This window comes from Haliaeetus leucocephalus, unplaced genomic scaffold (genome assembly GCF_000737465.1).
Source record: "Haliaeetus leucocephalus isolate CR32 unplaced genomic scaffold, Haliaeetus_leucocephalus-4.0 Scaffold328, whole genome shotgun sequence".
Taxonomy (NCBI): Eukaryota; Metazoa; Chordata; class Aves; order Accipitriformes; family Accipitridae; genus Haliaeetus; species Haliaeetus leucocephalus.
The window spans coordinates 7182679-7197232 of NW_010972764.1; the positions used below are offsets into that span (position 1 = coordinate 7182679).

General features: G+C 38.7%; 1 protein-coding gene across 1 annotated transcript in view; it reads right to left on the reverse strand.

Moving 5' to 3' along the window:
- CDH12 (cadherin 12, type 2 (N-cadherin 2)) overlaps nucleotides 1-12756 on the reverse strand; it is a 156194-nt gene extending 143438 nt beyond the window's left edge. Inside the window, exon 1 of the mRNA XM_010571465.1 lies at nucleotides 12526-12756. Coding sequence (XP_010569767.1) covers nucleotides 12526-12756 — 231 coding nt within the window. The remainder of the gene's footprint in view (nucleotides 1-12525) is intronic.
- Nucleotides 12757-14554: the final 1798 nt, after the last annotated feature.

The following is a 14554-nucleotide window of genomic DNA, read 5'->3' on the forward strand; positions in this document are numbered from 1 at the left end:
TAAAACTCCTCAGTGTTTGAAGTTTTCAGCATCTTTATTACAGTTCTTAAATGGCACAAATGCTGTCTGCCAGAATTCGTTAGGCTTACGCAGGAATCTCATGATTCCACAAACACTCATTGAGTTTTTTCTTGGACTCTTCTACTGGCATCAATTAGGGTTAAACTAGAAGCAGTTACCTGCTGTTGGGCTGATACAGCTGTATTTGACAAGCAGAAGCTATTAACTGGCTTATATGATAGTGCTGAAAAAATGCTCTCAGGTTCTAGAAGATATATATTGCACTAACAACTTCAATGAGATTTTTTTCTTGGCTTGCTCTGACAGTTCATGCTTCAGTTCTCACAATAAGAAAAAACATATTGTTAGAGCAATGAGACTGCCCTGCACCACTTTTTAAATTGTAATCCTTAATTCACACAAGCCATAACACATAAATATCTATGGACCGATGTTTTTTGACACAATCACTCTTACTAACTATCCAAATCTGTATTTTGACACCCCAAAGAAAATGTCTTTGGTTCCTGTGATGTGAAACACTAAAAAACTGTACTCTCTTCAACGCAGTAATTCTACATCAAAACTAAGATACAAGGGAAAAAAAAAAAAAAGACATCAGCTGTGATCAACAGCTTACTCAGACATCACTGCTGAAAAGCAACGACACCAGAAAAATTTGAACAGAACAACCCCTGCTGAACGGCACAGTGTCATCGCCAGGGACTATGGTTTACTCACTGCCCTAGTCACGGGGAGAAAAGGCTTTACTAATTAAAACACGTTGACATTATCCTTTAAGATATTAGAACAGAAAATTCTCTCTCATCTTGCCTCACCTTAAGCTTCTTTGAAGGGCAAGTGGAACTGAGCACCAGAAAAGCACCGAGAAGTAAAGAAAAATCCAAAGGCTGGTGTACACATTCCTCACAGGCCTAAATTCTTATTCAACCACCACGTAAAATACCTACTCTCCTTCAATTTATGTGCTATTCATTTTGTATATAAAGACTGTATGCAAACATATAAAGAACTCGGAAGGTTTTTGAGTTTGCAAGACAAACAAGGACTTCTTCCACAGAAGCAGAAGGTATAACAAAAGCTTCTTTTCATTTATTTCTTGCTTTTCACCTTATCAGGCAGTCAAACTAACATAACGTGATTTCAACTCTTACCCACTTTAAAAGGTCATTTTAGTTTCATGAAGCAGATTGCAAAGTACGATTTAAATGACCTATTGCATTTTCTAAGAATGGCGTTAAGATTTGTATAAAAAGATGAAAACGTCCCAGCAAGAAGACAGATGGGAATATTTGCGCCGGTTCCCTCTCGCCTCGAGGCAGAGGGAGAATCACGCCGGCAGCGTGGAAACCCGCGCGTGCCAGCTGCAGCCCAAGCTCAATCCCTCACCTAACAGGACAAGGATGGCCGCAGCCACGCGTAGCGTCGGTGTCCGGCGCTTGGGCCAGCTTAAGGAACCCTCTGAGGGACGTGCAGCGGGCCTGAGCAGGCTCAGCCCTTTTGAAGGATCTTCTTAAGGAAGATCCTCTGCCAGCTACATGGACTAGCAAACTCAAGAAACAGTTAGTGTGAAATGGCAGGTAGCGTGGAAGGCACGAGTACCTGCAGCGGTATCACAAACCTCTCGCTAACGGGACGTTCTTCTCAACATTACGTGAGGATGCTGACCTGCGCTACTGACTTAAATCTTTTCAATCTAATATTATTACTCATATAACCCCATTCACTAAACAATTTGTACATTGTTACATGAAGTACTGCGGATGTTTGCGTTTTACATATAAGGAGTAACGCTTATATTTTCACTAGGAGAATTAATATTTAAGGAAATATACTTTTCTATTTAGAACTGAATTGTTCCTTGCTCAGATTCCTGCCCAACTTTCAACAAAGTTAAATGAGTCCCTTTGGGGGACGGGACCAATATAAACACTTCTCATTATTTTCTCCTAGGTGGAGGAGAACGTCTGTTGCTGTCAAGGGTCCCCGCAGAAGAACCGTGCGCTGCGCTGCGTGCAAACGGCCTCCAGCCCAGAACCCTGTCTCTGGCAAAGGCCAAAAGTGGGTACCTGGAGAAAAGCATAAGGTTAGTGAAAGCACAGCTCACCACACAATTTCCAAGCCGCCAGGAATTTGTGGAGACATTGGTGGTGACTCTGTAGTTACTAGCTTTCAGCAGACTGATTTTTCATTAACTTCTTCACTCCCTTCTCACACACATGAAAAATTCTATATATCCACAGCACCCTGCAGCACGGAGCTACCTAGTTTGGATTTATACACTTTGTGAAGAATCACTTTCTTTTCTTCGCTCTGAATGTGCCGCCTGTTGGCTTCATTTGATGCCCCCCATCTTGCATCGGTGAAGGAGGGATTCCTTCCCCTTTAGCTTCACCACTCTGTTCTAGATATTACGGAGACCTATCGTATCTCCTTCTCTTTGTCTCTTTTCCAGGCTAAGGAAACCCGTCTTACTCAGTCATTCCTCGCCAAGGAGTCAGTCCAAAGGTACTTACTGCATTTGTATCCTTCTCTGTACTTTTCCCAGTTCTTTGGGACACATGTCCTCTTTGAGACCAAAGATAAATAATTCACACAGTGTCGAAGATACAGGCTCACCAGAAACTTAGATACAAAGCTGTATTAATGACATTTATTTTCTTCTGCCGCTGCTAAGAATTTTTAACATCCCATTTGCTTTTTTGGCACTCACCGCACACTGAGCAAATGTGCATACAGCTATTATAAAACAAGATCTCATTTGAGAGAGATTATGGTTTCCTCAGAGCACAACCTTTTATTAATGAAGTTAGAATTATTCCCCTCCTTCCCCAGGATGTATCACTTTATTTCAAATTTCATCTCTGATTTTAATCCTGTTTCATAAGGTCCTTTTTCCATTTTTCCCATTCAGCCTTTGTATTTACTAACTTCTATAGCTTAATATGAACAGCAAACACTGTCACCTGGATATTCACACACTTTCCCAGATCATTTATGATCTTGTTAAACAACATAGGCCCCAGCCTAAATCCTTACTGACACTGACTATCCAGGATGTCCAGGATGAAACATAGTAATATTTTTTTCAGCGATCAGTTAAGTATTTTCATGACACTAGGAGTGAATAATCCATCTGTTACTAAAAATCTATTTTTTTAGCAAGCAGTAGCAAGGTTGTAATGACACTAGTTCAACAGTATCAATAATAACTCTAGCTTACATGTTCAGGGACTGACAGTTAAAATAAATACAATGCACATAAGGAAATAATCTGTGTAATTAAAGCTGGTGCAAGAAGACAGGAGGTTTTTTCCAAGCTTGGCTTTGTTCTCTACACACACTTCTTTCTGTAGTTGTAAATACAAGAATAACTACTGCACACAGCTGTTTAGACAAAACCCATTATACTTCTGAAGCATTTTTTACTATTTAAGCTAACACTGCCATGGCTCAATCCATGACATTTTGGCTACCATCACTGGAGCCAATAATTTCAGAATGCAATGAAGTGCAGGCATGTGCACCTAGGGGAAGAAAAATGTCATCGTTTGACTAGCTGATGGAAAATGTTACTGCAGCGAAGAAGAGCTGACACACTGTGATGTCGTGGACGGCGCATCCTTTGCATCCCGCTTTCCTGCTGCAGCGGCCGGAGTCTCGCCAGTTCTAAAAGGACCAGGATCTCGATTGCTTCCATTACTGTCTGTCTGCGCCTTTATTGCTACAATTTCTGACTTTGCATAAAACTGTTCTCTCTTGCTATCTTACTTCTTGAGTATTTCTCTAAATCTTATTCCATCTATTCTATTTTAACCTGGTTTTCTCCTGCCCTTTGAATATTTTGTAGTGCAGCAAGAATCAACAGGGTGGGTTTTTTTCTTACATGTATTTATGAAACAAAACCTTCCTCAGAAGAAAGTTAAATTTAACCTAGCAACTAATAATTAAAACTATTTTAGGTTTACTTTCAGCCTGTGTCAATGCGGGTGGAGATTTTCTTCACTAATTACTCCGTCTTTCAGCTTTTCTCCTCCCTTTCTCACCATCCATGAGCTATCAGCCCCCGGGCTGGGTGGGGGAGAGAAATGCCATCCAGCAGTGTCGACTTAAGCGCCTTTCTCCTCAGTCATCTTCTCTTGCCTACATAGCACTGTAACGTATATATCACTGCCATGCAGAGATCACAGAACACTTGTTTCTGGTACCACACAGTGAACTAAACCAAGGAATTTATCAGGGCTTAAAAATAATCCTGGGAAACAAAGGACAATTTTCAGCTAGATTGTTTTTTTGCTTCACATCAATTTCTACCCTTAGAAACAGCACAATCTCTGCTTTGTGAGTGACTCTACAACATTATTGGATTATTTGGGATTTTATAATCTGTATTTAGATTGTGTAAATGTTCAGGAGCAAGTGGCAACAGAGAGGGAACTACACAGTAGTGTTCCTACAACAAAAATATTTTCCACTCCTGGAACATCTGAAAAATATTTGCTTCTTTTTATGTAATGTTACTTCCTCAGTTTTAGTCTTGTCACATTGCACTTTTCTTTGTTAAGACCTTTTTTGACTTTTCATTCATGTTGGGTTTTTTGCAGGGTTTTTTTTTCCAGGTGGCAAAAATGTAATCTAATCTGATTTACATAAAAATTATGATGTAGCAAACACAAGGATCATTTATGAAAGCAGATCCTTTCATTAGGCTTCCACCAACACGTGGAAAATGTAAGCAAGCTCTGGGGTACACAAGGTCTATTTCATATCAGAAAAGAAGCTGCGGAGTTCAAATTTAACTATAAGCTGGGTTCATTGCTCAGAATTTAGTTGGATATGTAACAGACCCTCTGTAAGGAGTAAAGTAACTGTAGCTTTTGCAGCAGAGTGGATGCCAGGTACAGCGAGACAGAAAGAAGGCTCAGGGGATGGTTTTCTCTAGAGGGAGAAGAGAGACAGGTCTTCTACAGCCGCCGGGACATGGAGGTGGGTGAGGGAGAGAGAAAAGGTACGTGCCAAAAACCCAATACCTGCCCCGAGTCCGTTGCTCTCCGTGTCAGGTAAGAGTCACAAACTCTGGTTTGACACGTACACCCCAGCAGCACAGCGGGGTCGCACCTTCGGACGTCGCCGTGAAAAGACTCTCAGGGCCCAGACTCACAAACCGCGCTAGATGTACCGGCAGCACCTGACGACACCGCCGAGCCCAATCAGCTTCGTTTCTCTTTATGACTTGTGTGCAAGGGTATTAGCTGCAGTGGTGGAAAAGGGGATAATCTTCTATATTCTCTAGCTTCTCCTATAGGTTGGTGCTAGACACCTGATTGGAAAATTTTCTTTCTTTTTCTCGAAAAGCATGCTTAATTAATAATTCATTGATTCTTGCTGGGAAAATGTTTTTCTTTCAGGATTTGTAGCACTTTATTTGAAAAAAAAAGTTTGAATTTTGTTAATAAATTTTATTTTATACTTATACATGGTTTTCGAATTTCAGTCGTGATTTTTCATACTGTTTTCATAAAATGTAAATAATTCTGTGTATTTTATTAAAACAATGAATTTAAATGATATATTCACATTTTAACATCTATTTTTTAAAATTTAAGTGGAATTATGAAAGAAATTTTATAAATTTAAATTTTTGAAACTTGCTGTTCTAATTTTTTTCAAACAGTGTTTTTATACCAAATCAGCATATCCCTCCAAAACGAGAAAAAGAAACAAAAAAGTCCACTTTTTGAAAAAACAACCCGTCTCATAGATATGAAATCCTGAGCTTTAAACTAGTCTCCTATCATTTAGCAACTCTTTCATTAGTATTTCTATAATTTGACTTTTCCTACTGAGAACTTATATTTTTGTAGCAAAATATTAGGGTGAGGTGTTATCCTATCCCCTTGTTTTTTAACACCTCACATGTTGCAGCAATCATAACTTTTATTCCATTTCTGAACCTCCTTGTTACTTTGGTTTACATATTGTTACCCAGATACAGGAATGGCTGCGGGTATTTAATACTTTTCCACATTTTGCTATCTGGCAAATTCCATTTAATTTCTTAGCTGACATTCTGATGCTCCTCCAGAAAGGAGATCTCATCATCTCAACTAGTTTCTCCTTCAGTTCAATTGTAATCGATGATCTAAGGTTTCACTAGTTATAAATTCAGTTTTGAGTTGCTGACATACATAATACATGCCTGTGTCTGATCTGAGTATCGGAAACGTGATGTCCAAGGCTGCCAGGTGAGTCAGCAATTCTCAGCCAAACTCAGATTTAGATTAAACAAATTGAAAATCATCAAATTCACTTGGATTAAAAGAGGAGGCTATGTTTTGGGTTGTCCACCTGCCCTAAGTACTTCAAAACATTTTATAAATCTTTTTTTTTAAATATCTTTTCACATATGTCCTAGTTCAAATGAACTTCCTGCCCAGATGAAGCCATTTATACAGAATCATTCCAAATAAAACTACAATAGATATAAGGCTTGTCCTTAGCAGTTTAATTTCTACAAGCTCATCAGTATTTCTCCATCTGTGTGGACAACATAAACTCCAGACACATCCTAGCACCATCAGCACCAGCCACGCAGCTGCGTTCAGACGTCTTGCGCGAGCCGGGGACTTCGTGCTAACAGGACCATCTCCACAGGCTTTCGTCTCCTACCTGATCACTGAATTCTCAGGCAATACAGCCTGCTGAGTTTCAGAGTTTTAACTATTTCAATCTGTGACCTCCTTAGCAGTCCAGAGCAATGACCACAACCTTTTACATCCCCTAAAATGTGGGTTACAGCTCAGGCAGTTGATCCTTCCTTTTTATTTTGATCTCTCTTCATCCTGAACTCACTCCTTCTCCTCTCTCATGCAATGAATGAAAACATAGTTCTCATCTTCGTTTCATCTCCAAATACCTCATATAATTTTCATGAAAGCAAGGACCACGGGCAAAAGGTGTTGCTACTATCAGGATTTTGCTTCTAATTTTCCCTGCTATGAGCTACCTAGGTAAATCAATAGAAAAGTGAAGCCACTAGATCAATAGGAAACATTTTGTTGTGTGTAAGTTGCTCACCTCTGCCACACGTGACAATAAAACTAGGTCTTTATACACCTTGTAAAAAGAGAAGCTTGCAAAAGTAAACACCGAATGCCAAGTCTGACTTGCTCATAGGGGTTTTGTGTTTCCATGGTTCCACTGCCTTCTCACACTTTCACGTGCAGCTGTCAAAATTGCTTTGTGTCTCACATACTTTACGCAATATATAGGATGCAAAGCTTTTGAAGTAATCACTTTTTTCACCAGTCAGACATAAATGAGAGGGACAAAGGTCTCAGCTCAACACAGCAAGATAAGAAGTCCGGAGTTCTGCCCCCAGTTCTGATTGCTCTTACACTTTTTTTTACTATTTCATTTCTCCTCACCAATTTTCTTATCTCTAATAAATTGTGAAAATGCTTTTACTTGAAAATGTGCATGGTATATATTCAGTCAGTAGCTTAGTAAGCCAGGCTAACATGATCATGTCTGATCACGTTTTAAATTATCATCTAAGGATCACTAAGGCCCAACAAGACTTTCACTGTGATATCTGCAGTCGGAGGTGGGTATGGGAATTCCTGTGGGTTACAGATGTACTGAACAAGCTCATTCTTATAAAGACTTTTTGGAAGATCTTTCATATTAAAATCATCCAGAAATGAGCAACTGTGATGTCCTGCACCATGGGAGTTAATTAACACATTACTAGCAGCGGTCCCTGAAACAACTCTCATCTCCTTGAAGATGGCACTGTGCAAATGTCTAATGGAAATGATATACAGGTCTCTCTCAAATATTGTTACTTCAGTTGTGGGCATAGGATCTGATAAGCTAGGAAAAACCTTTATGACAGCTTTAAACAAAATATTATTGTGACCCTCTTAGCAGAAATCCAGTAGAAATATAATAAAAAAGAGAGATCAGATTAATCAGGGTACAGTTATGAACAGAGACTTAAGGTTTGGGGTTTTTCTTTCCTTCAAAGGGCAGTAGCTTTCAAATTCACTGCATGTATTTCTTTTCCTTTAATTTTATTTTTTTCTTCAAGTTAACTCAGTACTTGTGAATAACACCAAAAGGATAGCCACAGCACTGTAAATTTGTTTGTCTTAGAACAGATTCTGCACAAGCAATGCAAAATTTCCTTCGCAGACTGCCCTGTCATCCAGACACTCACCCAAGAGGGAAAATAAATGTAAAATCTGAGTGTGCCTTCAGAAAGAGGTGTTGATTTAAGCCTGATGGAAGGTGGTCAACATTAATTTCCTTATATTAAAAACTATCCACTATAAAATGCATAAACGAATTCTATGCTCCTATCTCAGATGCAGAGGATAAATTACTAGGTTTCAGAAAAACACTGTGTTCTGGTCACAGATACAAAGCTCTGCTTCCTCTAAATCAGCACTGTTTCTGCCTTGATATATGGGGAAGCCTCTGAAGATGATGACGATTTCTCAGGACTGAGTCAGATGAAAAATACCATACTGTTATGTGTACCCTGTAGGGCAGTCGTGACTATCACATTTTTCAGCTGGTGGGGATCATAACAAAAAAATACCTGTAGTAGTTTGTATGTGAGCATCTATAATGTAACGGAGGTTTAAAGAACAAAAAGTTGTGAAACATATAGGTTCTTCATTATCAAGATAATATTTGGCAAGCTAAGAATATTTTGGGTTTTGCACACTGGAAAACAGAAGAGAAATGGCCATTACCTGGAAGAGGACTTTGCAATCTTTTCCCATGCACCCAGTCTGCGTTCATTGCAAGCTGCCACATGCCTCTCTCTGCAAGCTTGAGGACAGCCAGCAAAAATCCTTACTAAGAGCAACTGTGCAGGTGTACAACCCAAGAAAGGGGTAATGCATTTACACACTAGGAATGCAAAGACTAACATACATAAAAGGAAGCATGCTACACGTGTAACAGCTAAAAACTTTTGTTAGTATTATCTTGAAGAACCTATACTGTTCTTGTCTATTTTGTTCTCTTGAACTTTCATTTTATTATGCTGCCTCTGCATGTCACTATTGAAACACAACAATATAGAAAGGTCACGGCAAGATTTATAATGTTCTGCTGGGGTTGCACCCCCTTGAGCTACCCCTGCATAAGGGCAATTAAAACTGCTGCCTCGTTAGTGGTTATAAACTGTGTTGGGACACGGCCGTGCTTGAGGATCTGATACTGTCAGATTTTTGTGATGATTTCTGTCACCGTTCGGTGAGGACCAAGCTTTGGCATAAAAAAAGAATCATGAACTTTTTTATCTTAATCCACACATGTGCTGTTTTGCCCGGCCTTCTGGAGCTTCACAGTACCAGGAAAACACATAAAGCACAGCAAAGTACACGAGCCAGCCTTATTTTACAGCCAGCCTTCCAGCACTCCTTCAGTTTTCATGGGTCACGTGGCAACGCCATATTCCAATTTAGCTTTTTAGTCTGGCTCCGCTTACGTGGATCTCTGCTGAAGGGGGCTGACTTTTGTTTGCTAATCTGATGGATTTTCATGGCTCTTCCATATTATGCAAGCAGAGGATTTCCAACCTTTGAGTTAATATTTAGGTTAAATGCTTTTAATGTGTCACCATGAAGCACTATTTCAAGATCTCTAACTGTGACCTAGACTAATCCCCAGCAGTTTCTAAACTATATTTTGATTTGCAACCTGACACTTCTTGAGATAGTCTTTTAAAAACAGACATAAAAGGAATTAAGTGCACTGGCTGATAACAGCTGACATTATTGCTGTAAATCTGTGTTCTCTTACAGGTGGCTTCCAAAATTAACTAGTTACCCCTAGCTGTTTAGGAAATTGTCAGCTGATTTAGCAGACACATTAAACTCCTACTTATAAATTACTGTGACATTATTAGTGCAGCAGTTCTATAATAAGTAATATAAATGCCAATGCACATGTCACTGTATTGTGTCCAGCTATCATGGCTGGAAGAAGAAGATTAAAACCCTGTGATTTTAGGTCACATGAAATATCCTGCACTTTATCATATACTTAATATCACTTTAAAGTATAGCACAGGAGTATTATGAAAAGAATTACTTTGAAAATATATGAATTTGGAATAAAGCTAACTTATATATGCTAAATATAAACCCAGTTTTTTTCTGCAACCAATCGAGAACTCAATTGCATTTCATACCTTAAAAATTACATAAGCTCTAAAGATACTGATTAGCCACTATTGAGTGTATTTCAGTATGTTGACAATGCTTTAAATTTATATTAAGCATGGCTTTCACTATCTGGATTTAAAAGCAAAATTTCTCTAAAGAACTTCTCCCATGCAGTGCTCTACCTTCTTTGAGAGCTTTGTGGAAAATAAGGGGAAGATACTGACAATTCCACCTTGTTGGTTTTTTTGTTGCTGTTGTTGTTTTGTTTTTTAAAGAAACTAGGCAAAGAAGAGTTATCCAAAAACTGGCAGGTTCTTTTTTCAGGCGTATTGAAGCAAATAGTTAATATAGATAAAATAAGTTGTATTAAACATCAAAAGGATGCTTGGCAGGTAATAAACATTGTTGAAAAAAATGATCACCTGGAATGTCTTGCATTATTCTGGAAGCAGATTTTTTTACCTGATGTTACTGATTTACTAATTAAACATCCTTAATTATTTTGTCCTTCACCACTAAGGTCCTTCCGGTTTTTATTTTATTTATTAGGTAACAGTGGTATATGATATCCTGTCAAGAAACATCACTGTTGCATGTGCTACACTGCAATTAGGTCCGCAACTTGTAAGAGTTCAAAAAAGTCTTAAGAGATAAAAACATTCCAGGTAAATCTGTGATGTGATAGGTATTACTCCAAATGAAAATATCCCATTAGTTCTGAAGTTGCTTATAAGCTCAAATTCAAATGTATTGATAATAGCCAATTTTGTGCAAAACTAGTATTATTTTGGCAGCTTAGAACTGTCCCTAAATGACTATCCAGACTATCTTACATAGAGGAATAAAGACTAAAGAATTACAGTGGTGCAGCAATAACATCCCTGTCTTCTGAGGTAAAAAGCACAGCAATCACATTGCCTGTGCTACAGCATCCAATGTGATTATAGTCCTCATTTGTATCTTTAGCAAGTGGCCGGAAGAAAGATATGTCTTAGAGAAAGTGTAATTTGTATCAACTGGGTGTCACAAAGGTGTAATTTTTCATTACGTGATCCCCCTCTCTTCAGACTGTAAAACAAACTCATTATCTTTGTGATATAAACATACTGCTTTGTGAATTGTTTTGACTAGTAAGTTTTAGTGCTTAACACTAATGCCTACATGTGTAATATCCAAGTACATTTTTGGCTGGTTTGTCAAATCATCTAGCAAACAACATGTAGTCTTTTGCGGTCTTATTTATACATCCTCTACTCACAATAGTTTCCTGGAGGGCTAGGAAGGAAAATTAGTTTTCTGTGAATTTTATTTATATTTAGAAAAAAGCACCACATTCTCAGCTTTTACATTAAAAAAAGTTAAAGCATGGTATTAAAGTAAAAACCGAAGTGTGATGCCTCATTTTTATGGTAAGTGAATTTGAACCTCACTGTCTAGGGAAGTGGCATTTGTGGCCCAGGAAATGAATCCCTGACCTCTTATTTTCTTTTGAGTAAGGGCCTTTACTTAAATGGGAAATTATACATAGCAACCAATTATATACTGTGCTACTATTTTTTTCAGGTCGTTTCAGCTTTTCTTTCTGAAAATTCTATTATCTAAATTCACCCCCCACACCCCTTGAACAGTTGGCTATAAAATTACTTACCCCCTATTACAAAACCCATGTTCATATAATGAGAGACTTGCATAAATTGTCTGCATGTGTGAGTGTGCATGTCTGCACACAGGGTATAATAGCTATAATGCAAGAGTTTGAATTATGAAGCAATAAAACATATTCGAAATACTTGAAAATAATCTGAACAATCAGAAATAAAAGCAAATGATACCGAGGCATGAGATTACAGAGCAAAAAGCAGGTATCTTCGTTAGCTGAAAACTGACTTGGAGTAACCATACCAATCACAGAAATGACTGTGCATTCTGGGCTAGAGATTTCTGGTTTAAGTCTTATCTCTGATATCTGTCTGACATTTGTTGCTCCAAATCAAGTATGCTATTACAGTAGATTCAATTAAAGTTAGTCGTGCGCCACAAACTTATCTCGGAACTCACAGTGGTTTTGTTTCACTCCAAAGCCAAGGATAAGGAAATAAGACAAACACACAAAGATAGAAAGTAAATGTTATAAACTTGTGCACTAAAAAGAATAGTAACATCTATAGTGGCTATATGAGAGGCTGAACGGTGAAGGGGATGGACAGGGGGAACTACTGTCAGTTGAAGATTTGCCCCACCAGAAACAGGCACACATTTATAGCACTTTTCACTATTGGTCTGTGTCATTTCAACTTTTAAAGAAAGAGTAAAAAATTACCTTTCCCACATACTGAGGTTCGGAGCCCATGTACTCCTCCAGCACAAAAAATTGATTCCACACCCAGCCTCGCTTGACTCGCTGGGCAGATGACCTCCTCCCTGGCACTGGGACAACATTTTCTCTTGGCTCTGCTTCTAAAGTCTGTTGCGGTTGTGGATGCAGTGGCGTTAGGAGACCTCCATCAAACAGGACCCAGAGAAGCAGGGATAAGCAGTTCCTTGTAAGCATTGGCAACGGCTTCCCTACAGCAAGTAATAAAAACTCCAGCACTTAATGCAGAGCAGAGGAATCCAGGTTTGAGGTGTCTGTGGCCTCCACCACTTAGCTTCTGATTTTATTGCAGAAATGCTAATGCAGGCATTAATCCTTCTGATGACAAGGTTTTTGCCGCATTAAATTCCATCTAAAGGGACCTATAAAAGAGATTTACATGGCAACATCAAATTACATAAAATTACATTGAAGCGTTCATCAAAATTCTCACACCTAGTTAGTTTCCAGAGACAGAGAAAAAGATTAGGAATCACAGTTTTAAAAGAGATTGCTATTTTGATTGTAGCACTGAGCTGCTCTAGAACATTGTACAGTTATTACAGGAATAGCTTATTCTTGCTCTGCTTAGCATTACCTTTGTGTCTGTCTGAGGACAGGCCCATAGCCTTTCCTTTTTGACCCAGTTACCGGACAAAACCGTTACCCGTCAGCGATGTCTAAAATATTCGTGCTGGATTTACATAGAAAATATTGGAGAAGAGAGCACCCACTCTCGAGTCCTACTGTCCAGAGCAGGAACGCTTTGCTTGTCTCTGCCAGAAGCAACCCCTTTCTGTCTATGGGTGGACTTGGACAAAGTTTATACTGAACCTTGGACCCTGGAGGATAGATTTGTATGAATTCCATGGGAAATAAAAAAATGGGAAATAGTGCCTATACAGCTAAATACCGCAAAGCCACCAACACACAATAGGAAGCCTGTGACTGGCATTCTCTTCTCACAACAAGCCTTGTATCAAAATGATAGCTGTGTTGTTCTTCAGGACTACTGTAAAGTACATTAAAAAATGCAGTCCTGATATCTGGAGAAAATGGTAGAACTGCAGTCAGCGTAGAAAATGAAACAACACAGAAGCCAGTAAGATCAGGCAATGATACTCATTTATACTGACAAATGCCAGGTACACAGATTAAAAATAAATCAGTGCTAACTAACTACAGGGCTGAGACAGAACTATCACATCAAGGTGACAATTAAAACTGTGGTGATCCTTGTAGCAGCCAAATGCCATCAGCAAAGAAGAAAAAAAAAAAGAACCTAAAGGAATTGTTATGCTCTCACATTGCTCTGTTTATACCAGCACAGACCATTTTAACAGAAAGACAGATAGGAAAATATACTGTGTTTTCTAACCACAGTATAATTAACAGAGGTGCTTTCTTTTTGTATTTATGAAATGGTCTGATTCATTGTCTGCAATTAATAAGATGACAGTGCTAAAGGATGTAAATGTTTAAATATTAGGGATGTAAATATTTAAATATTATGGCATATGAAACAAGTTCAATAAAATGTAGCTCTAGCTGTCATTTGCAACTTTGCACCAAATTCAGCAGCAATAAAAGCTGGTGAAAATGAGCACTCACATCACCTAAAAATGCTGTGACCCAGCCCCCAGTAAAGACACCCTGAAGACTGCTAAAGCTATGGAATCCATGCTGAAACAAATGGAGCTATTCTAGAATTAGACAATAAACAACCATGCACGATCTACATTCATTTTCAGGTGGGCAGCAGTAAGTACTGAGGCAACATGAAGACTCCAGCGTTTATTTTTCCCCACTCTTCCAAGCCATCGATCTTTTAATAGAGAGAATGGCTTCATGGCTTTCATGAAGCTGTCCTTGCCTATGCTGGCCCTGATGCAGGTGTTAAAACTGAACCCTCACACTTTCATGGGGTCCAGGACATCTGTTTAACAAACACACTTTCCCTTCCGTGGCTGCTCTTCATTAGGGGCGGATGACTGGC